The 22,660-nt window shown below is 38.2% G+C and overlaps 3 protein-coding genes and 1 pseudogene across 3 annotated transcripts; 3 read left to right on the forward strand and 1 right to left on the reverse strand.

The window, feature by feature from the left end:
* The first annotated feature begins 2,030 nt into the window (after nucleotides 1-2,030).
* On the forward strand, nucleotides 2,031-6,321 carry LOC149387859 (Actin binding Calponin homology (CH) domain-containing protein). The gene is made up of 14 exons (XM_089623523.1): nucleotides 2,031-2,360; nucleotides 2,484-2,654; nucleotides 2,752-2,993; nucleotides 3,138-3,309; nucleotides 3,413-3,451; nucleotides 3,542-3,610; nucleotides 3,743-3,859; nucleotides 3,951-4,162; nucleotides 4,262-4,417; nucleotides 4,541-4,740; nucleotides 4,838-4,995; nucleotides 5,087-5,183; nucleotides 5,313-5,404; nucleotides 5,826-6,321. Exons 1-14 carry the CDS (start codon nucleotides 2,274-2,276, stop codon nucleotides 6,012-6,014), a joined length of 2,001 nt encoding a protein of 666 aa, XP_089479649.1. The 5' UTR covers nucleotides 2,031-2,273; the 3' UTR covers nucleotides 6,015-6,321.
* A 328-nt stretch (nucleotides 6,322-6,649) lies between these two features.
* Nucleotides 6,650-9,354, reverse strand: LOC149387860 (Sodium Bile acid symporter family). The gene is made up of 5 exons (XM_089623524.1): nucleotides 8,739-9,354; nucleotides 8,148-8,243; nucleotides 7,752-8,058; nucleotides 7,415-7,662; nucleotides 6,650-7,113 (listed from the first exon to the last, which is right to left on the reverse strand). The coding sequence occupies exons 1-5, from the start codon at nucleotides 9,140-9,142 to the stop codon at nucleotides 6,870-6,872; spliced, it is 1,299 nt and encodes a 432-aa protein (XP_089479650.1). The 5' UTR covers nucleotides 9,143-9,354; the 3' UTR covers nucleotides 6,650-6,869.
* A 3,719-nt stretch (nucleotides 9,355-13,073) lies between these two features.
* Nucleotides 13,074-14,567, forward strand: LOC149387861 (uncharacterized protein At5g01610-like). Its single transcript, XM_089623525.1, has 2 exons — nucleotides 13,074-13,737; nucleotides 13,846-14,567. The coding sequence occupies exons 1-2, from the start codon at nucleotides 13,257-13,259 to the stop codon at nucleotides 13,851-13,853; spliced, it is 489 nt and encodes a 162-aa protein (XP_089479651.1). The 5' UTR covers nucleotides 13,074-13,256; the 3' UTR covers nucleotides 13,854-14,567.
* A 6,938-nt stretch (nucleotides 14,568-21,505) lies between these two features.
* On the forward strand, nucleotides 21,506-22,222 carry LOC149387862 (uncharacterized; annotated as a pseudogene).
* The last annotated feature ends 438 nt before the right edge of the window (nucleotides 22,223-22,660 follow it).

Genomic DNA, 22,660 nt, shown 5'->3' on the forward strand with positions numbered 1-22,660 from the left:
TATTTGATATATATGTTAAGGTGTGGTTTGTAATGATGTTTATGTAGATACACATGAGAAAAGAGTAACGGTTTTATACACAATCCTAAGTATAATTTCTTTTCATTCAAATAGATGTATTGTTTTGTTGCTGACAATTAGCCAGTTTGGAGATGAACATATAGGTTGATGGGCATGGTCTTTGATTTTTATTGTATTTATTATTTTGTATACATAAATTAAGCTAGAATGTAAAGAAGATATAAGATGACCCGAATCTCTGAATAGATCGGTTTTAAAGATGCCTTCTATTTGCTAGCTATTTGGATTGTCTCGAGTAGTGGGGTCAATTTCATTCCCATTCTTTTCCTTGGAAAAAAAACTTGATATGGTTCCAAGTTAGGACTATGAGCCGAATTTGAATAACGAATGAACATGAAATGTTTCAATATTAATGTTGATCATTTTCATGGTCACAAATAAGGTTTAAGCTATCACGTAACCAAACAAACAATAATACAAAATTTCCAGGCAAGTTAAAATCTAGGATTCAACATCATTTTGGGTAGTTTTTGCTTGCTCAAAGAATTTTAAAAGCTTAGGAAAGCAAGTAAAATGCGATTGTTGAATGTCTGTGGGGCTTATTTCAACAAAATCATTCGATTGTGTTTATGTTTATTTAATCGTTTGGAATCAAACATTTATTGATGCCCATATCTAGAAGATGAAAAAACATTTCTTTTTGGAAATCTTGTTTATCATAAAAATCAATATATTAATAAATAATTGATTGCACCAGTACAAGGTCACTGAATAATATATAAACAATTATTTTTTTAGTTGAAATAAAAAATTAACCAATGAGCTGTTACTGAAAAGAATGACAAATTATAATTGCTGGTACGGAAAAATTTAAATAAACGAATATTAGAGAACAATATGAAAGACCAACAACTTTAAGACGTTCCTTAAAAAAAAAAAAAAAAAAAAAAACTTCAAAATGCCAAAATATTTAATTTTCTTACCTACATACCATTGGCGTTACAATTACAGTATATACACACACACACACATATATATATATATATATATACACACACATATGTTTGCATCAAATAGACGGTATCTATATATGTATATATTTAGGGAATAGACAGTATATATTGGTAGTATATAACTTTCATTTAATGAAAACGTCAAAAAGCTTTACAAAAAAGGCACGCAAACTTTAGTAAGTAGTGGACACACTTCTTCGCCTTTGCTACTGAACAGACTAAATTATCCTCATTCGGAAAATGAATAATTTATTTATTAATCTATCTGAATTATCAATAGTAAAAACAAAAAAAAAATTAGGTTTTTATTTTTATTTTATTTATTTATCAGCAATTAGGTAATGGTTTTGCAAATATGTGTAAAATTTAAAGTCTTTAACATGCCCCCTTAAACTTAAGCATACTTAAACTAGTTTTTATTTCAATTTACTTATGAGTTCGTTGGGCGTTTAAGTCGAGGTTATTATTTGAAATATATTACTTTGGATTGTTCTTTAAATATCTCTGTAACACTTATATAATCCACTAGTTATCATAAGTTAAACGCTACTCGTAATCTATTTTTCCAACGGCCACTACACACAGTGTGTGCAGTTCAAAATTTTAAATTGTTTTATTTTTCAAACTAGGCTTTGTGGGCCCCATTTCCAATTGGATAGACGAAAAAACTCATATTTTAAGGGAAAACAAAAGTCTTCATTAAACTTCCTTACGATTTCATTATTTCATATTGAAATATTTCAATTATGTATTAATTTAAATAAAAATTAATAATTGTTAATCTCAACGATCTTTTCATTTGAATAATTAAAAAAAAAACTACTATTCTCCAGGTCCAGACCAGCTTTAATAAGAAAACCATAGGAAGAAGCCAATAAACTTGCATTATTTATTATTAATAAAATAATGCATACATTTCAAGAAAATATTTCGTAAGAAATAAAAATAAAACTTCTCTTCATCTCTCTTACTTTTGAACAAAGAATAGTATAGGAGAGAAAATTTTGAATCAAGATTTGAATTTGGTTGTGACATCATTAAGCAGAGAAAAGCTTTGAAACACTCTATTGACAGCTCTACACCGTCCCACAACAAGTACTACTACATATTTTTACTATCAACACTCTCAAATCTCAAATCTCAATCCTCAAACTCTTCTTCTTCTGACAAAAGAAGAAGAAGAAGAAGAAGAAGAGATTTAATAAAAGAGAAGATTTCTTTTTTCTCTCACTTTCAGAAATGTCTGGTTACGTAGGAATTCTGGTTTCAGATCCATGGCTCCAGAACCAGTTCACGCAAGTCGAGCTTCGGAGCTTAAAGTCTCACGTAATTCTTCGCTCGTTCTCTTCATAATTTGCTACGTTATCTAGTTTTTTTTTTTTTTTTTTCTTGTCTTCTCATCTCTCTGTTTTTTGGAGGCTGTAATATGTGTGTTTGGCTGATTTGAAGTTCACGAGCATGCGAAGAGAAAGTGGAAGGCTTACAGTCGGAGATTTGGCCTCAAGAATGTCGAACCTGAAGGTCGTCGGAGAGAATTTGACAGAAGAAGAGAGGTCTTCGTTCATCCAGATCTTTCACCACAAGCTCGACGACGATGTCGATTTCGAATTCTTCCTCAGAGTAAGTCTCACTCTATATCTACGTTACTATGTAGGTACGTATGTATTATGAATCAATTTTGTGTTGGTTTAAACTGAATCAAATCGAAAACTGTCAGGTTTATCTGAAACTTCAAGGCCACGCGAGTGCCAGAACAGGAAGCGCGGAGAAGAACTCGTCCGCGTTTCTCAAGGCAGCCACGACGACTCTCCTTCACACCATCAGCGAATCGGAGAAAGCCTCTTACGTTGCGCACATAAATAACTACCTCGCCGGAGACGAGTTCATAAACAAGTATCTCCCCATCGATTCCTCAACCAACGATCTGTTCGAGATCGCCAAGGACGGAGTGCTTTTATGGTACTTCATTCCTGGATTCAAAATCTCGTGTTTATTTTGATTTATGTATTTATTTATTATTTGTGAATTTTCAATTGTCTTATAACTACAGTTGCTGTCTCTTTTTTTACATTTTATTTTACTTTTTTTTTTTTTTGGATTTAGCAAGCTGATCAATGTAGCGGTTCCGGGCACTATCGACGATAGAGCGATTAACACCAAGAGAGTGCTCAATCCGTGGGAGAGAAATGAAAACCACACGCTTTGTCTCAACTCTGCAAAGGCCATTGGGTGTACCGTTGTCAATATAGGAACACAAGATTTCATTGAAGGAAGAGTATGTGCATTCTTTGACGTTGTACATCGATCATCATGGTTCTATCTGGATTTCACTGTAACTCTTGTATTTTTTTTTACCGATTTTGTATTTTTTTTTTCAGCGTCATCTAGTCCTTGGAGTGATTTCTCAGATCATCAAGGTAAGATTTCAGTGACTATCGAAACCAATTGTCAGTTATTCAATTTTGTATGCTTCTCTGTAATGGTTGTGTATGTCATTGTCATATTAGATTCAATTACTAGCGGACCTCAACTTGAAGAAAACACCTCAGTTGGTAGAGTTGGTTGATGATACTAAGGTGAAGATAGGCATATATACTTTACTTTTTAATTATTTCCAGCTTCTTGAACAAATGGAACGGTCCGTCAATTAACATAGATCCAATTCAAGGTATTGTTCTCAAATGTATTGCGGTATTCGATATTTATAGGATGTAGAAGAGTTAATGAGTCTGCCACCAGAGAAAATACTGCTACGGTGGATGAATTTTCAGCTGAAGAAATCAGCGTACAGAAAGACTGTCACAAATTTCTCCACAGATGTTAAGGTACAGAAGAACATGTTCAATCTTTGGACAGGTCATTATTCTTGCTACGCACAAATTTTCGTGCTTAGTTTGAATTGAATTTTTCGTTCAGGATGCTGAGGCTTATGCTCATCTCCTAAATGTGCTTGCGCCCGAGCACGGAAAACCATCCGCATTGGCAGCGAAAAATGCTTTAGAAAGAGCGAAGTTAGTTCTTTCACATGCCGAGAGGATGGGGTGCAAGAGATACTTGACCGCGAAAGATATTCTCGATGGCTCGCCAAATCTTAACCTTGCTTTTGTAGCACATGTTTTCCAACTCAGGTGAGAATATATTGCCTAAGGAGTTTAAGCTCGTTTTGTTTTGGAAATACTTAACTTTCGTGCGTTCTTTTTTTTTTTCCTTCCCTGTAACCCACATAGGAACGGGCTATCAACTCAGACGAAGCAGATTTCTTTCCTCGAAACTTCACCAGACGACACACAAATATCCAGAGAAGAGAGAGCGTTTCGTTTCTGGATAAACAGCATGGGAAACTTGGTATACATCAACAATGTCTTTGAAGACTTGAGAAACGGGTACGATATCTTTGTTGACAATGATCAAGTTTCTTGCAGCACAAGCAAGTTAAAAATTCTTTTTTTGAGGGTCCATTTCTAGAGTATAATCCGATTTCAGATAGTTAAGCTCTCTCTTCACAGGTGGGTTCTATTGGAGACCCTGGATAAGGTTTCACCAGGGATCGTCAGTTGGAAGACCGCAAACAAGCCTCCAATCAAAATGCCCTTTAGAAAAGTAGAGAACTGCAATCAAGTTGTTAAAATCGGGAAGCAGTTGAAATTTTCCCTTGTAAACATCGCTGGGAACGATATTGTGCAAGGGAACAAGAAGTTAATACTTGGTGTGTGTCCTACACTCTAAAACTCACAGTAAAGTAAACTCGTGAACTAGTTGTTTTCACTTTTCATGTTTTTTATAATTTGGTTTTTCTGTTCCAGCTTTTCTGTGGCAACTCATGCGTTATAACATCCTCCAACTGCTGAAGAACTTGAGGTTTCACTCTCATGGGAAAGAAATCACCGATGTCGACATTCTAGAATGGGCCAATACAAAAGTTAGCAGCTCCGGTAGTCAACTTCGCATGATTAGTTTCAGGGTACAATATATATATATATATTTTATGTATCAACATGTTTTGGTTAATGAACGGTGGAAAATGACCATAAGTACTATTTCTCTTTTCAAAGGATAAGCATTTATCAGACGGCGTGTTTTTCCTAGAGCTGCTCAGTGCCGTGCAGCCAAGAGTTGTTAATTGGAGTCTGGTCACCAAAGGAGTTACTGGTATGGTTTCTTCTTATAAAATCAAACGGACCATATATTGGATTTTGCAGCTCAAAAATGAACTTTTTAAAGAAAATTTGTATAATTTCATGTAAAAATGATTGTTGAATAATATTCCGTTCGACTCAGATGAGGAGAAAAAGATGAACGCCTCGTATATTATCAGCATTGCAAGGAAGCTCGGTTGCTCGATATTTCTGCTGCCTGAGGACATAACTGAGGTAATTTTCAATTTATTTTATTTTTCCTCGCAAATTAGAACTATCACATGAGTGGCATTTCCTCAAACGATTGGTTTTGTATCATTTGTCTTAAAAGAAGACATTAAGTGAAATTTATCATGCAAGAAACTTCAAACGTATTTGCTATTAGTTATGATCCAACAATAAAAACACTAGATAAAGTTGAAAGCTTTTAAATTGTTAGAGCAATATTATATCCAATTAATACGCTTTGTGATTTTAAACAAACTATTTAAGATTGTAAATACACAAGTCTATGTGTTAGATTCCTTTAAAAAGAGTCAAGTATTTATTATGGTCACAAGATTAAAATGTTACAAAATCAATATGATTTTAAAAGGTTATCGTATGTCAATATGTATTTGTTTTATAATCCTAATCCTTCAATAATCATATTCAGGTGAATCAAAAAATGATTCTGACATTGACTGCAAGCATAATGTATTGGTTTTTGAAACAACCTGCTGAAGATAGATCCTCCTCGGGAATTTCTGACAGCGAAGCCTCGAGCCAGTTGGAGACAATTTCAAACTCGACGCTTGACGACTCCTCTTCGGAATCGTCCCTCGATGAAAATAGACTTCTCTAAGTACATAAAAAAAAGTAATGGATATATATATGTTGTATTGTATTTGTAGAGTTTCTCCTTTGTTTGCTTGTCTCAAGCTCTTACAATTCGTTCTTTCTTCTTCTTTTTTTCTTCCGTTTTTGGGTCCAAGTTTGATTTGTGAAGTCATGGTATAAAAAAGGAATGGTAGGGAATTCAAGTTTTTTGAAAGAAAATTTTGTCGGAGAGAGACTTTGTTATGTGAATAATGGGCATTTTAAGTTGGCAAATATCCAACTTGTGAAGATATCATCTAACTGTATAAAAACAAAGTTAGAGATTTCTGAAATTACGGTTATGTTTATTTTAGTAATAAAAGAACATTGGTATGGAATATATTCAGGTTGGTAAATTAAGGTTATGTTTTGACTATTGAGGATCAGATAACAGAGGAGATTAACTGAAATGATATTTCTCTATATCAAGTAATATTACTACGATGTCTCAAATGATTCACCACACATAACCAATGTACTAATTCTCTACTTCGTTTCAGGGCATGATTCCAACGAGTTTAAGGATGGTAAATTTGAATTGGATTCCTGTTGCTCTGTGGGGGTTTCTTCTTCTTTTCTTGATTAAGATGTCAATGTTTTGAGAGATCTTGATCAGTGATATACAATAGAAAAAGCTCATTTTACATGCTTGTTTGAAGAAAGAGCTGTACAACCACTGCAACTTTAGGCTATAATATAACCCAATTCCATTCCCATTTTTGTGTGTGTTGCAATATATGTGTATAAAAAAGAAAGACACCCCCATTTATTTGTAACCTAAACACCCTACTATACCACCTAATTAATTCTTTTTTTTTTAGTCAAGGCTCCCAGGAGAACACTAAGCAGTGAGGGTGGAGCTAGTTTGACCTTGACCCATTAGAAGTGAAGGAAGGTCTCTGATTCTGTAGCCGCTGCCCCAGAAAGAGGAGAGGCAAAGACCCATTATGGCCATCGCAACAACCGAGCAAGCCGGTGGGACCGCCTGAGTGGTCCCCAGGAACTGAGTCGCCAGTAGACCCGCCAGTGTCGAGCTTTGCATTCCCGTGCACAGCGATATCGTTCTGCTCACTTCTTCTTCTTGCCTAACTCTACGCAAAAACAATTATCAAATTACATCACATAATCTACCATGATACATGATATCTATCCACTGATTAATGCAAATCTTATACTCTAATCATTTCATCCGAAGTTCTGTTTTATTTTTTCATGATATGAGTTATTTGAAAAGAAAATTATTTTTGCCCTAGCTTTTGAGTTTTAAAAATGCAGTCTAAGATATCAAACCAATCCTTTTCTTCATGACCAAGAAAAGCATATAGCTTGATATAGCAATTATGATGACAAAAAAAGGAGTATGACTTTTATATTTTTTTTTTTTACCTCACAAGCGGAATTCTGGAGACCCAATACCCCAAAGCGAACGCAACTCCGTGAAATGCCAGCACGGAAAACACGAGCCGAAACCCCTCGGGCGACAAAATCCTTGCACGGTTCAACGCGAGCGGACTTCCAATGCACAACGAGGTGCAAATCATGGCCACGAACGGCATGATAGGCCGGAGAACGTTCACGACGGGCTTCGCATACGTGTTGAGCACGAGGCCGAGAGTCACCGGAACAAGAACCACCTATTCAATCACAGAACTAAATCATTATTAATCACCCCCCAAAGAGCTAGACCATAACGCCTTTAGTAAAAAAAAAAAAAAGAACAGACTTGGAGAATGGACTTGGACATGGCAAGAGAGTCGACGGGGACGACGGAGCCGATGAGGAGGCCGGTGAGGAGGGGCGTCACGAGAACGGAGGCGATGGTGGTGGAGCTCGTCAGAAGGATGCTGAGCGCCACGTCACCCTTTCCGAGGAAGCTGGCGTAGCTCGAGAGCTGGGCTCCGGCGACGCACGAGGTCAACACGAAGCCGGCGAAGAACGCCGGAGGAACTCCGAACGCCATCGCCGTGAGGACCCCAAGAGCCGGTTTCAGCACGTATTGGGCCGCGAACCCCACCATCAACGGCACAGGCCTGCAAATGTATGAACATAACATATTCAAGTTAGAAAGGGGAAAAGAAAAAAAAGTTTCTAATTTTGGGATATATTGGTCTTCAAATACCTTTTGAATGCAAGAGCAAAATCTTGAATAGAAAGTTGGATTCCTATAGACAGCATGATCCCACCAAGCGCAGGGGCATATAACTCCTTGCTCACCCTTCCGGACCAACATATACCCAAATTTAAAATATCATCATTAAAGGGGTTTTTTTTTTTTTTTTTTTAAATATGTTCTCTCTTGGGCTTTTTAACAAACATGAAATGTGCTTAAAGGAAAGAAGAACATGTAGAACCGAGCATGCAAGGAAAACTAAGCAACGAATTAACTACAATTTTTCTTCTCTCTCAGAGATCACGCCAGAATGTACTAAACCAGCACAAGAAAGTTCGTCAGTAAAATGAAAAAGCTGCGGATTCAAATAACATTAGGAAATGTGGGAATTAAAAAAAGACGAAACCTTTTTTTTTAACATATTTTAAGCCAAGCTCATATTATAATCATTTCTTTAAACAAGCAAGTTAAACATCTATAAAATAATGTCACATGCAAAACCTCGGAACCCCAATCTACACAGATAAAGAAACATGCAAACATGTATAACCTAGTTTTTCCTGTTTTGATAAGAAGATAAAATTGAGTTGATTTCGAGACCAAGTAAATGTGGAGGGCTGAGCCAGAGCAGCGACGGCCGTGAAGGCGACGACGAATGGAAGCAACGCCGACAAGAACTGCGACGAATCTCCACCGGAATCCGGAATCCCCGTCTCGATCTCCGGCGACGGGTTGATCCCAAAGGAGAGCAGGGACGCTTGGCGTTCTCTTCTCTGAGACCCAGACCGGCCTATAAACGGCGTCGTCGAACAAGCGTATACCCAATTCCTCGACCTTCTCTTTCCGTTCGAATGCGTGAGAGTCAATCGTGAAGGGGAAATCGTCGATGGTTTCGAAGCGACGACGAACAATGTCACCGGCGCGAAGTTCGGCGAGAGGGAACAGTAACGAGAGTTCGATGGCAGCGAGGTCGCCAAGTAAGGAAAAGAAGAAGACAAAGACATTGGTTTGGGTTTGTTTATGCTTTGGCCCGCGAATTACAGAGGTTTTATGTTCCAGGTGAGTTTCAGGTTGAGAGAGAGAATGTGAGTAGAGTCCTAAAGTTGGAGACTTGGAGTGAAACAGATTACGTGATAGATTGACTGTCTCTTCTTCCCTTTTTTTTTTTTTTGAGCTACGATTGACTGTCTCTTCTGTTTGCAAAAATATCATCGTGTGCTTCGTCAAATGTTGAATTCTATTTTTATTTTTTTTAATTTAATATTTCCTTCTTTATATAACGTGTGTCGTTTTGTCAAAAAAAAAATATTATGCTCGTGTGTCGTTTTGTACTGTTAAATTGTCGTTTATTACGTTCATTAAAGTTTTTTTTTTTTTTTTTTGAGTAGGAGCACTGTCGGCCAAGATTACATGATATATTAGTAGTGCAAAGCGCAGATGTCACTATCGGCCAAGATTACATAATAGGTGACACTATTGGCCAAGATTACAGACTTATTAGAATAAATCCTAAAGGGGCACGCATTTCTGCATCTCATAGGGGCTTGAACTCATGACCTCTCCATCGAGGTAAGTGTGAGATTACCGCTAGACCGAGCTAGCTACCACACGTTCATTAAAGTTTAAACTACGCCAAAGTGGCGTAACTACTGTGCCACGCTCGAATTATTCGTTTTAAAGAATTTGGGTGTAATATACCATGCGTCGTGCGCTTTTAAGACTTGAGGTTCATACTTCATACTAACAAAATCTCATTTACTCTCTTAGTCTTCTTCTCTTTGTCAATTAGATCAATGTATCAAACATTGTAGTCAGTCTCTAAATACTTGTTGTAGTCCTTGACTCCTTGTCGAGTTTCTGATTTTTTTTGCTTCATCTGTAATCTCTTGTCTAGTTTAAATTCAGCCGAGTCTAGTAGTGTAAATTGATCCAAGTCAGAGATTTGAGGTATGACATAAGCGTTTTGGCCATATCCTTGCTTTAGAGTTTTGAGTCATATAATTCATTTTTTTCATTCAATGAAATAAACAATATTTCTCAGTGTGAACATGCATTATTGAAAAAAAAAAAGCATGATAAATTAAACCATCCTTCCTCATTGTTCAATACCATCAAGCCATTTGAAGTGATTCATTCAGATTTATGGGAATTGCACCACATGTGTCTAGATATAGAACTTCACCAAAGAGAGATGTTGAAGGTTCTTGATAGGTATTTTTCATAGAGTGGGATAAGGGCAGACTCGTGCTCTTTAGATAATTGTAGAACGACGGCGCGAAGAGAGTTTATGCCGTGACTACATCGGCACCATTGTTTCCCCGATTTCAATTGGAGAAGCATGATGTGCTCTTCGACATCTTCGTTCTCAAGATCGTGCCTCAACAAGAACTCGTGTCGACTCGCGATAGGCTTCAAAGTAGCTCAATAACTCACTTTTTTTTTAAATAGTTAAGATTTTACTTTATTAATTAAGAAAATAACTCATCAGACCGAAGTAAATTAAATTAACTATAATTTATTTCGGTTTGGTAGACTATTTCTGAAATAAATTGAATTAGATGTTTTAGTTAATTTAATTTACTTCAGTCTGATGGATTATTTTTTTTAATAAAATGAAACTTTGACTAGAATTTTAAAAGAAGTTAAGGGATTAACTAGTTACAACAAATTCTTTCAAAATTAAAACAATTACTATTTTAAAATATTAACACTTATTTATTATTTCTAAGCTACTACGTGGTGAATTTCACTCTCGGTTTTATTTAAGATTATCTAACATGACGTCTCTAGCAAATAATTTAAAATGATGACATACTCAACCACGAGTCTCGACTCTCACTCTCATGGACAACAAAGCAAAAATTGCTAAAGAGTAATTATAGTGGAATAGGTACAATTGGAGAAACATAAAGAAGGTTAAAATCTTTGTTGTTTGTTTTTTGTGAAATAGAATCATGACAGCAAAGTCTTTAACAATAAGTAAATAAATCAAGCTTTCTTAAGCTAATGAAGTAGTTCAATACTATTAAAAATTGCAAAACCACATATTAAATGATTAAAGGCAACACAATCTATGAGTTTCTTTAATCACAAGACAAGACAATTATAATATATATATATATATATATATATATATATATATATATATAGCCATGATGAAATTACGAAGGAATATTGATGTACTATGAGATAGACTTAGCATAAACATCAAATATATTTTTTCCGAATGCTAGGTGGATATGAGTAATTTTCCAAAATGGACTCTTTCAATTGTAGCCATCGTAGGAAATACGAAGAAGAAAAGATAGGCCTTACCTCTTTATCTCTTTGAGAAATTCGTGCTGAAAACATATTATAAATAAACAAGAAAATAGAGAGAATAGACAAAACAGATATTCTTATTGCTTGTACGATTTTTTTTTTTTTTTTTTTTTATCGAAATATTTCTTGTAGGAATATATATGCACATACAATCCCTTACAAAATAGCCTCTATATTTTATAGGCTTAAAAATCATACATAGCATAAATGTATATAAATACAATGGAAAGTAAAAAAGAATGTAATTCAATGGAAAACAAAAATTTAATTATTATGTATACAACAAAAATATTATAAAAAAAACTAGAATGATTAAAAAAAAACTGATTAATTACTTATCAACCTAATAAAATAAATTAACTATTTAACTATTAAATTAGTACGCCATTTCTCTTTTAATCATGAATTGTGTGAGCAACAGCCTAGCTGTGCAGCATTTGGCTGATCCAAAAACTCACATCTACCTCTTGAAACGTCTTTAATCTAAGCATTGCACTTTGTCGAGGAGTCATATTCTTTATGCAACAATAATAATAAAAAAAATATAGAAACAATAAGAGAATTTGACAATAACATTATTAAAGCTATACCAATTATCTAAATTCAACTAAAACTTTTACTTTTTTATTATTTGCTGAGGTGTGCAAAAAATTGTAATAATCCAATCACGAAATACAAAATTTTGTGACAAATTAGTCACGAAATGCACAATTTTACGACTGATTATTAATTATAAAGATTTTGTAACATATACGGTCATAAAATAAGGAATATATCATGAAAGTCATGGTCACGAAATTAAGAAATATCACGAAATCTATAATAAAAAGAAAAATAAAAAGTGAAGATCATTCAAATTATACTAGAATACTCTTACAAACACCAAATATATATATTAAAGTATCTTTAACTACCAATTGAAAACAAAATTTAAAGACGAACTAACTTTACAAAGAATAAATCAAAATAACTAGACTGTCTCTGGTGATGATCGCGATCTAGGTTTTATCGACGCGTGTCAATTGCTCGTCTATGTCGATACAGATACAGTGTCCCTGACTCTTCATTGGTCTTTCGCGATCACGTCCTGCACTGGAGGAATTGTCGCATAGTCGAGCTAAGAGATTATAGTCGTTGAAGGATGGAGAGAGAAGCGGGAAACAAAAAATATGAAGAAAAATAGTTGAAAATATTTTTGTAATAAAAATGTCAAATTTTAGATATTAGTTGATTTAGTATTACTAGTGTCAAATTTCCAAACAATAATATAAACTAAAACACAATACTTATCCATTAGTTTTAATTTTATATATTTGTTATTTGCGTAGAGAGAGAAGAGAACCAATCCATTGGTATCGGTGCCGCACTGCTTAATGCTTATTTATTCCCAACCACAGAAACGAGAAACGCCGAAAAACGCAAAATTACGAAAGCACCACAATCTGTCCACGTGGCGCATAATTAAATCATGTCCAGCGAAACACGAAACGCAGCGACACACTGAATCGAATCCAGTCGAGTTTCCGGGCCCCACTTATCGCCACCAATAATTGATCATTCTCAAATCCTCTCTGTATTCAAGCTGGCACCGCCACCACTGTCTTTCTTCTCTTCTTCTTCTTCTTCTTCTTCTTCTTCACACTCACAATCACAAACACACACACACACACATACACTCTGTTTCTGTTTCACAGAAACTGATCAGTGACTGAAACCCTAACCTATCTCTCTCTGTCGCTGTATAAGCCATATGTTCGTATATCACGGTTCAGCCGGCACAGAGTCAACGGAAGAGGCATGATGATGATGATGATGAAGTGGTGGTTGTCGTTTTTGACGGTACTCTTTCTTTCGTCGTTCTCGGTGTCCTTCTTGGCAGTCGCCGCCGCGCCAGAGGCGAAGACGATGTACGACGTTCTGCGAGAGCACGGGCTGCCAATAGGATTGCTGCCGAAGGGCGTGAGGGAATTCGAGATCGACGAGGAAGGGAGGTTCGAGGTGAGGCTGGACCAAGCCTGCAACGCCAAGTTCGAGAACGAGCTGCATTACGATCGGAACGTCTCAGGGACGCTCAAGTACGGCCAGATCGGAGCGCTCTCCGGCGTCTCCGCGCAGGAGCTCTTCCTCTGGTTCCCGGTGAAGGGGATCCGAGTCGATATTCCGAGCTCCGGGATCATCTACTTCGACGTCGGAGTGTTTTCCAAGCGATTCTCACTCTCGCTCTTCGAGACCCCGCCGGTCTGCGTCGCCGTTCGCCGCCGCGACGCTCTCGCTCAAGGTTCGAAGTTCGATCGACGATCATCGAAATCGATTGTGTTATTTGTTTGTTTGGTCATTGAATTGAATTGATTGATTGATTGATTGGTTGTTGTGTTGATTGGAACAGCGTGGTGATTGGGCGGGGATAGAGTTTGGACTTTGGAATGGAGATTTTGTTTTTCGGGAGAGACGGTTTTTTCTGTGTAGTGAGTGGATCAGAAGTCAATTCAAAAAGATGCTTCGTTCGTTTATGATTTTTTTTTAATCCATAGTTGGTCTAGAGCTCAATCAGATTATTCTTTGTATCTATATATCATCCATATATCTATACATTTCATATATAGTGTTCGCTTTCTCTCTCTCTCAGCTCGGTCACCGTGTACATGTTTTTCTTTATTCATTTCTTTTCAAGTGATATACAGAGAGTGTCAAGTGATGTGGGTCCTATATATATAGCTCTTCCTTTTTTCCAGGGTTCGAGTGCGTTTATAATATTTTCTTTGAAAACACACTGGAACTAGTCATTTGAGCTTCTTTGACGGTGAGAGAGACACCGTGGAATATCGGTAAAAATTTCATTGGTCTAGACTCTAGAATAAGAAAAAAAAAGATGAGTGTTTTCTTTATTTATTTTCATTTTTTGTTTTTAAATAAGTGGGTGTTCAGTTCAAGTGGGGCTTCGATGCGGAGGGGTTAGACATGCGTTCCAGGCAATCGAATCTGCCGAAAAATACAAGGTTTACATTGTACCTTTTTATTATTTTTTATTTCTCTGTGTTCTTTCAGGAAAAACAAAATGTTTATTTGTATGATCAAATTTTGTGGGTGGTTGTTAAGCTGTTTTTTCAAGTCTCGTTATTTCGTTCTTTTTTTTTTTTTTTTTTTGTTCATTGGATTCATGAGAACCTGAATACCTTTACCATTATACACAGAAAGAGAGATTTAATAATAAAACGCGTCCGTGAAATATTGTTATTTTTCTAGTTGTTTTTTTTTTTTTTTTTTTACTTTTTGTCATGTTCTTCTTCTTCTTCTTCTTCTTCTTCTTTAACTCGGAATCGGAAAGATCAGATGTTGCCCGTGATGAGAGAGCTTTGACTTCTGTTTTGTCTAATTGCATATAGGCTGTGTATATTTTAACCTTTAATTTGAGGGACTCATATTTGACGTTGTTATTATATGCTCAGGTTATATAAAACCTTGCGGAGAGTTTGACCACAGAGACTAATTTCTGCAGTTGGATTTGATATTAAAGGTCCTTTCTCCTAGACAATTTTCTAATTTTTGTTTTTAATTAAAACAAACTTAGTTTTTCTTCTTCTCTAACAGCTACTAATTAATAATTATCATTATTATTATAAAGCTAGTTTTGTCCCTTTTAACAACGCTTGTCAATCACTTAAGCTAGTTTTGTCTCCTAAGTCCTAAGCTACTAATGAATTACACTGCAGTTGGTGAGGCACTTTGCAAACTGTAATTACTTGATCTATTTTCCAGTGTTCGGAACTAATTGAGTATTGACTGACTATATTGCGAGAGAAGGACCAAAAAGATCGCTTCTGAAATGTCAATTTACAGGCGTACACACCCTAATAAAAACAAAAATGCAATATTTTTCCACGTTCCTTGTTTGGTTGGTTATTTGCATCACTGATTCTTTTTGCCTCTTTTTATTTTTGTTCATTCAGGAGCTTCTTTCCACTGATACATTGTCACTAGATTTATGGCAACAGTCTTTTTTTAATTTATTATTATTATTTGTTTATTGAGATGTCCAGTCAGAAGAGCTGTGAAATAAGCTATGATTGATTGAAGGGCTTTCATGGCCAATCAATTTACAGCTGGCTGAGTCTCAAAAGTTTGGATTTGGTGTACAATACATACTATACTACATAGAATTTAGGGCACTTGGAATATAATCCGTGTAGTGTTTTTTTTTTTTGGTAGTAGTAGAACTGTAGGACAAACAAACATACAAGAGAACAGTCAAGTCCCCTGATTTTGCAGGGAAAAATCAAGAGAAACTAAAAGAAAGAGAAAATATTAATAGGTTTTTTTTTTTTTTTTTTTTTTTGTGGGAGAAAAGTTATTTTGTCTGGTGTGTAGACATCCCATGTGTACGAGCACTAAGTATGTTTGTTTGGATTAAGCGTTTATGTGGTCCTTGTTCGAACGTTAGGTAAGTACTGTTTGCATACGGATGTCGTGAACATTATAAAACAAAGCCAATTATAATTCTAGACACCAACAAGCTTACCCATTTTCGCTCCAATGCCTTCTCAATCAAGCACTATTTAGTGATCTCCATTATAACCTTTTTTTTTTCTTTCCTTTGGGTCCATTAAACTCTTATTCAGCTATTAGTATTCGTATAATATTATATTATAAATAATATACATCAACTGACCAATCATATGAACAAACAAAAAATAAAGACTCAACAATCTAAACGGGAAATTGTAGACATGGTATATAACAAATTGCTAAGAATGGACTTGTTACTTATAAAATATTTGAAATTGGATTTTTGACTTATTTTTAGATAAAAATGCACCTGGAAGTATTTAAGGCTCAATTTTCAAATAAATTTTTCCATGGTTCCCTATAATTTTTGATGACCTAATTAGATTATTTTTTTTTCATTGACTTCCGATGATTTTCGATGGCTTTTAATGAAAAACTTCTAGTTTCACATATATTCTAAATATCAAGTCAAGTCTCTTGATATTTTGTTAATCGTGAAGTTTACATTATAAAATCAAATATGCACATGTAGTCCTGTACGGCTGTACCCATAGATAATAAGTAAGCTATTTTTTTTTTTTTGAAAGTCACGGAATTTCCATTAAAATTGGGTAAAAAACCCATCAATACAGGAGAAAAACACCTTAGTACATGGAACACTCAAACCTAAGTCGAAGTGAAACTAACACTAAGTTCCGGTAATCGCACGTTTTGTGCATGCTTCCGACAAGTGGAAGAACGACGAGCACAGATATTGAGCACACAAAGGGCTCTTTCAACAAAACCAAAATAGGTTGATGGAAAGATCCACTCAACCTCGGTTTGCTGACCACGAAGAAGATGCATCTCCAACCTGTATAGATCAAAACCTAACAGGAAATCCACAACGGGATAGTGGACAACGGCTAATCCGTGTCCAAGATAAACCAAGTCAAACAAAACGCAACGTGTGCTAACTAGCATAAAAACATAAAGCATAACTAAATAAAACACAAAACAAGAAGCACAACACAACCAAAGCCGAGCTGAACCGAGGCCGAGCCGAGCTGAACCGAGGCCGAGCCGAACTGAACCGAGGCCGAGCTGAACCGAGGCCGAGCCGAGCTGACCCGAGGCCGAGCTGAACCGAGGCCGAGCCGAACTGAACCAAGGCCGAGCTGAACCGAGGCCGAGCCGAGTTGACCCGAGGCCGAGCTGAACCGAGGCCGAGCCGAGCTGACCCGAGGCCGAGCTGAACCGAGGCCGAGCTGAACCGACCCAGGTCGCGCGGAGGGGATGGAGGAAGGTCGAGGAGACACGCGCGCCGTGAGAAGATGGTCGACGGATCTGGGCAGCGGTGGCGTGCGGGACGGATCTGGACGGTGGCGTGCGGGACGGATCTGGACGGATCTGGACGGTGGCGTGCGGGACGGATCTGGACGGCGGCGACGGATCTGGACAGCGCGGTGACGGATCTGGACGGCGGCGACGGATCTGGACAGCGCGGTGGCCCGGCGGCTAAGGAGCGGAGAAAACGGCCTCCACCGGAGGATCGCCCTCCCCTCCGAACCGGAGCCGCGACAGTGACGGCGTCCGAACCCAGAGGGGTGGCGGCGGCAATACAGCTTGTACGCTTTCCTCTGTTCTGAGGTTTCTCCAGGAGAGGGGATGTCACTACATTATGAGTTCAATATATACTTTTTTTTCGTTCTAATGAGAATCTGAAACCAATTTTCTATGGATCTCTCCTTATCTTTCTTTGTCCTCCTCTATAATAAGTAAGCTATTAAAAGAGGTACAAGTTTTTATGAGATTTATAATTTAAATAATCTAAATAACAAAAAGTAGTCTATAGAAAACAGTATCTCATATCATACATCCATCAAATTATCAAAGATTCTACACTAATGTGGATTCTATCGCGTCGCGCATTGGTGGAAGCATAAATAGATGGGCGATAAACGATGGTCGTGCAAAGACAAGCCAAGTTACATTTGGACAGGGACAGAGCTACTATAAATTTTTTTTTACTCTTTTTTGCTCATTTAAAAAAAAAAAATTCATTTTCATACCCTAAAAATTTACACGGTTAGCCAATTTTTAAAAATATTTACATTTTTACCTTAAAATTTACAAATTGATTTTTGTATTTAAATTAGCCCCTCGGATGAACTTCTCTGACTCCGTCCCATGGTCTTCCTTTGCTAAAACCCCTCGAGAGAAACCAAATGTCTTACTCTTACGGGGAGATGAAAGACTAATTTAATTTGTGTCAAACAAGAAAAAATGTGATATCATACTGAGCTCATATACTTGTAAACATCTTAAATATGATTTGTGAATAATTAATCATGTGTATTCATCTTATATGTTGCAAAGTATGCGAAGAACTCGATGAGATTCATAAGCTTGAAATAAATAATTGAACTTAAGTCCGATTTTATTATATTGCTAGTTTATTTTTCATAAGGACTTTATTTTTATTTTTTTCTCCGAAAATAAGGATATCTTAATTAAAATCCAATTTTTCAAAATATTAGTTGTTAGATGACTTTTATAAATATTTTCTTTTAGTTTGACATTTATATATCGTCATTTTGAATTCCGCGTGGTTCCGCCCACGCTTCCTAAAAAAAAAAAGTACAAAATTATGAAGTCCATTTTAATGGCTCTCCAGTGTGGTCATACTATTTTTGTGTGTGATTTTATGTCAAATATGTTATAATTTTTACACTCCATTTTAATTTTGCTCCAATGACAATATTTTACTCCAAAGAGAATATTCTAAATATTATTGAATCAATTTAATTTAATTATCTACTAATTATATGTCTAATCTAACACATTCAATTTAATTATTATTATACGAACTAATTAGATTATTATAATCCTTAATCATTTTGTGTAATTCTTACACCAATTTTGATATAATATTATTCATTTGTAAAAAAACTAAATTGTTTATGGAGCTTAGTTTTACTATTGGAGCAACTTTAGATTATTTATGGCGCTTCACATTAGAGATGGTCTAAGAGGTTTATCCCGAATCCGATAGAAGATGTGCCACAATCACGACTGAACTCTCTCTCTCTCTCTCTGAAATGGTGGTGAGATTTTTTTTTTTTTTTGAGGAAGCGTGGTCGGAGCCACGAAATATCATAAAAGCCCTCACGTATGGCGGAGGAAAACCGTGGTTACAAAGATAGGAATGAAACAGAAACCAGCGGAAAGAAAGCTAAAAACTCAAACAAAACGGGCCCTAAGAGGCCATGCGGGACCTCAACTCGCGATCATCGGCCCTAATGGCCTCTTCCGAACAAGGCGGGACTAAACCCAGCCAGGTCGAGGACGAGTGATGGTTAACCGCGTAGCGCGCTAGGTTATGCGCAGCAACATTACAAAGACGAGAAATATGCATAATGCGAAAAACCTCGAGCTCCCTCACCTCTCTGAAGATGCGGTGCAAGATCGTCCCAAGCTCTGTCGCAGGCGTCACGCCCTCATCAATCATCCTCACCACCCCCAAGCAATCGGACTGGATCTCCGCTCTCCTGCCACCGACGCTGCGAACTAGCTCTATGCCCTGGAGGACAGCGTACGCTTCCGCAAGCTGGGGGGAGAACCCCCTAGCCAGGAAAAGCGTCTGCGAGGCGATCACCTCTCCGGTGTGGTCTCGAACTATACAACTGACACCGAAGTCTCCACGGTCGCGAGCGAGTGCCGCGTCGACGTAAATCGAGAGGGTCCCGTCCCTAGGGGGGCCCATCTGGGGGTCGTAGTCACCCTCATGCTCGTCGGAGTGTCCCCAACCGTGGCCGCTCTGTACTCCTCGAGGAAGCTCACCGTCCACTAGACTAGCTGAGGCTGGCTCCAAGCCGATCTCCCGGCTATGACGTTGTTCCTGTGGTTCCAAAGTTCCCAAATAATGGTAATGTAAAGCTCATGGAAACGAACCTCTAGGGTCTCCATCGCTCTGAGGATAGAGTCGAAAACATCGCCGTCTCTGAAAGGCGGAAGAATGTGGCCGAGGCCCGCCTCTTTCCAGACTCTCCTGCTCCACCTGCAACCCCAAAAAGAGTGAAAAACCGTCTCTCTCGCCTCCTGACAGACAGGGCAGCTGTCATCGGAGGTGATCTTCTTCCTAGCTAAGACTGCTCTGGCCGGGATCTGGCCTAGACAGACTCGCCAACATAAGAGTTTCACCTTAGGAGGAACTCTCAGCTGCCAGAACTTCGTCCGCCACTTCTCCATCGCCGTCGAGTCTGAAGAGCTGGCGACCGGAGTACTGGCTCTCTCCATCGCGACACGGAAGCCGCTCTTGACGGAGTACTCTCCGTTCTCAGTGAAATGCCAGCGTCGCACGTCAGGGGTGCCCTCACCTCCGCACGGAATGCTCAGGATCGCCGCGGCGTCCTCCTCCCCGAACATCGCTGTGATAAGATCAACGTCCCAGCTACCGTCAAGTCTCATAAGCTCAGCTACCCGCATATCGGGGGGAATCCAAGGGGGGTCAATCCAGGTGGCCGGTCTGTCTCTCAGAACCCAACTGTCGCCCATGACCAACACAGACTCCCCGTCCCCAATCCGCCAACTCGAACCGGACTGAATGATCTCACGTCCCCAAAGAAGACTACGCCATATGGAAGAGCTACATGAGCCTGGGAGAGCCGTCATAATATCACCGTCGGGGAAATAGCTCTGACTATAGACTCGTCCTACTAGACTATCCGGTCTCCTGAGAAGCCTCCAGACACTCTTAGCCAAAAGTGCCTGGTTGGACTTCTCCAGATCTCTGAAGCCCATCCCGCCCTCTGACTTGTGTCGCGTGAGGTCCTCCCACTTGCACCAGTGGATCTTCTTCGTCGCCGTTCCACCCCCCCACCAGAATCTGGCGATCGCCGAGTGGATGTCTCTAATCAAACGCAGCGGGATCTTGTGGCACGAGGCCACGTAACTGGGAATCGACTGAAGGACAAATTTAATGAGGACCTCTCTGCCAGCCTGCGAGAGGGAGAGGCCATTCCAACTCTTAATCTTAGCCCAAACGCGGTCCCTCACAAACCCAAAAAGCTCCGCCTTCCTCTGACCAGTGAACGCGGGAAGACCCAGGTATCGCTTATGGCAGTCCGTCTTCTTAACACCTAGGATCTGAGCCATAACCTCACCCTCCTCATCGCTAACCTCCGTACCAAAACAAACATCGGACTTTTGAAAGTTCACCATCTGAGGAAATGAGCTGAGGAAACGTCTTTACCGAGCTAGATTTTTAAAAACTCTATTTTGGAATTTGAAAATAATAATATAAGTAATATTTGATTGGAAAAACATGTGATATATATATATATTTTTTAGGGTAATATAGCTAAATAACCTCCCATATTTAGACAGTTTTGGATTTAGCCAACATTTGGTTAATTTCTTGTTAATAACCAGCCCAATTTATTTACATAGATAAAAATACCAAAATAACCTCCCAACCGTTCCCGCCCATTAACATGCTGAAAATAAAACATTTAATACAAAATATTCTGATATAACCGCCCATTAATGTCATTAAGATCATTAAGAGAGCAAAAAAAAATTTAGACCTAAAGAACACAAAAAACCTGTGAGAGCATTTCCAAACAAGAAAAATGGGAGAGCGCAAGACTGGGGCGGTGAAGTGGTTCAATGACACGAAGGGCTTCGGGTTCATCACCCCGGACGACGGCGGCGACGATCTCTTCGTCCACCAGTCCTCCATCAACTCCGAAGGCTTCCGATCCCTCGCCGACAACGAGATAGTCGAGTTCGTCGTCGAGACCGATAACGGCGGCCGTACCAAGGCCGTCGACGTCACCGGTCCCGGCGGCGCTCTCGTCCAGGGCACCCGCGACGGAGGAAGAGGTGGAGGTCGTGGTGGCGGAGGCTAGGGAGGAGGAGGAAGCTATGGAGGCGGAGGCTATGGAGGTGACGGCGGTGGCTACGGAGGTGGAGGCGGCGGTTATGGCAGAGGAGGCTACAGCGGTGGCGGCGGTCGAGGCGGCGGAGGACGCGGCTATGGCGGCGGCGGTGGTCGCGGCGGAGGTGGAGGCGGTGGGAACAATTGCTTCAACTGCGGCGAGGGTGGCCATTTCGCCAGGGAGTGCCCTAACGCTGCTTGTTAGATTTAGGGTTTAAAGTGAACATGTTTCGCTAGGGTTTTTTTTATTATTATTATTTTGGGGTTTTTTTTTTTCTAGGGTTTGATATTTGGGGATGGGTGTTTCGTTTTCAGTTTGCGCGCTTTGTTTGGTTGGTTATGTTTTTTTTTTAAATATATAGTATGTTCGTGTAAATAGATAGCCTATTTACAGTATGTTCGTGTAAATAGATGTAAATACGAAGCTTATTTACAGTATATTCACTGTAAATACAAAGACTATTTACAGTGTATTCGTGTAAATAAACTGAAAAATTCTGGAAATATTTTGAGCACGAAAATTCTGGAAATTATGAATATATGGAAGACAAAATAATACCAATGAATGAAGAATTAATTCGAAATTAATTACCTAATGAATTGCAACGAAAATATAAACTAATTACCTAAAGTCAACTTTGAAAATTTCCAAATACATAACAATTAATGGTTGATATCTTTCAAAATCTGCTCAAATTCAAAATTTCAAATTTGAAAACTTCCCTATTTGGTTTCAATATTTAATTCGAAATTTATTTAAAAAAAATGCCTAATTAAA

Source organism: Urtica dioica, chromosome 8, assembly GCF_054948205.1.
Source record: "Urtica dioica subsp. dioica isolate 48M chromosome 8, U.dioica_male_clone48M_v1_H2, whole genome shotgun sequence".
In the NCBI taxonomy this organism is placed as follows: domain Eukaryota; kingdom Viridiplantae; phylum Streptophyta; class Magnoliopsida; order Rosales; family Urticaceae; genus Urtica; species Urtica dioica.

Excerpts from the sequence above, each read along its gene's own strand:
- LOC149387861 (XM_089623525.1), top strand. The coding sequence starts at position 13,257 with ATGATGATGATGATGATGAAGTGGTGGTTGTCGTTTTTGACGGTACTC.
- LOC149387860 (XM_089623524.1), bottom strand. The coding sequence starts at position 9,142 with ATGTCTTTGTCTTCTTCTTTTCCTTACTTGGCGACCTCGCTGCCATCG. Across the intron at positions 8,244-8,738 it reads CAGCCCTCCACATTTACTTG|GGTGAGCAAGGAGTTATATG; the intron begins GTCTCGAAATCA and ends TTGGTCCGGAAG. Across the intron at positions 8,059-8,147 it reads TTTGCTCTTGCATTCAAAAG|GCCTGTGCCGTTGATGGTGG; the intron begins GTATTTGAAGAC and ends ATACATTTGCAG.
- LOC149387859 (XM_089623523.1), top strand. The coding sequence starts at position 2,274 with ATGTCTGGTTACGTAGGAATTCTGGTTTCAGATCCATGGCTCCAGAAC. Across the intron at positions 4,163-4,261 it reads GCACATGTTTTCCAACTCAG|GAACGGGCTATCAACTCAGA; the intron begins GTGAGAATATAT and ends TAACCCACATAG. Across the intron at positions 4,418-4,540 it reads TTTGAAGACTTGAGAAACGG|GTGGGTTCTATTGGAGACCC; the intron begins GTACGATATCTT and ends CTCTCTTCACAG.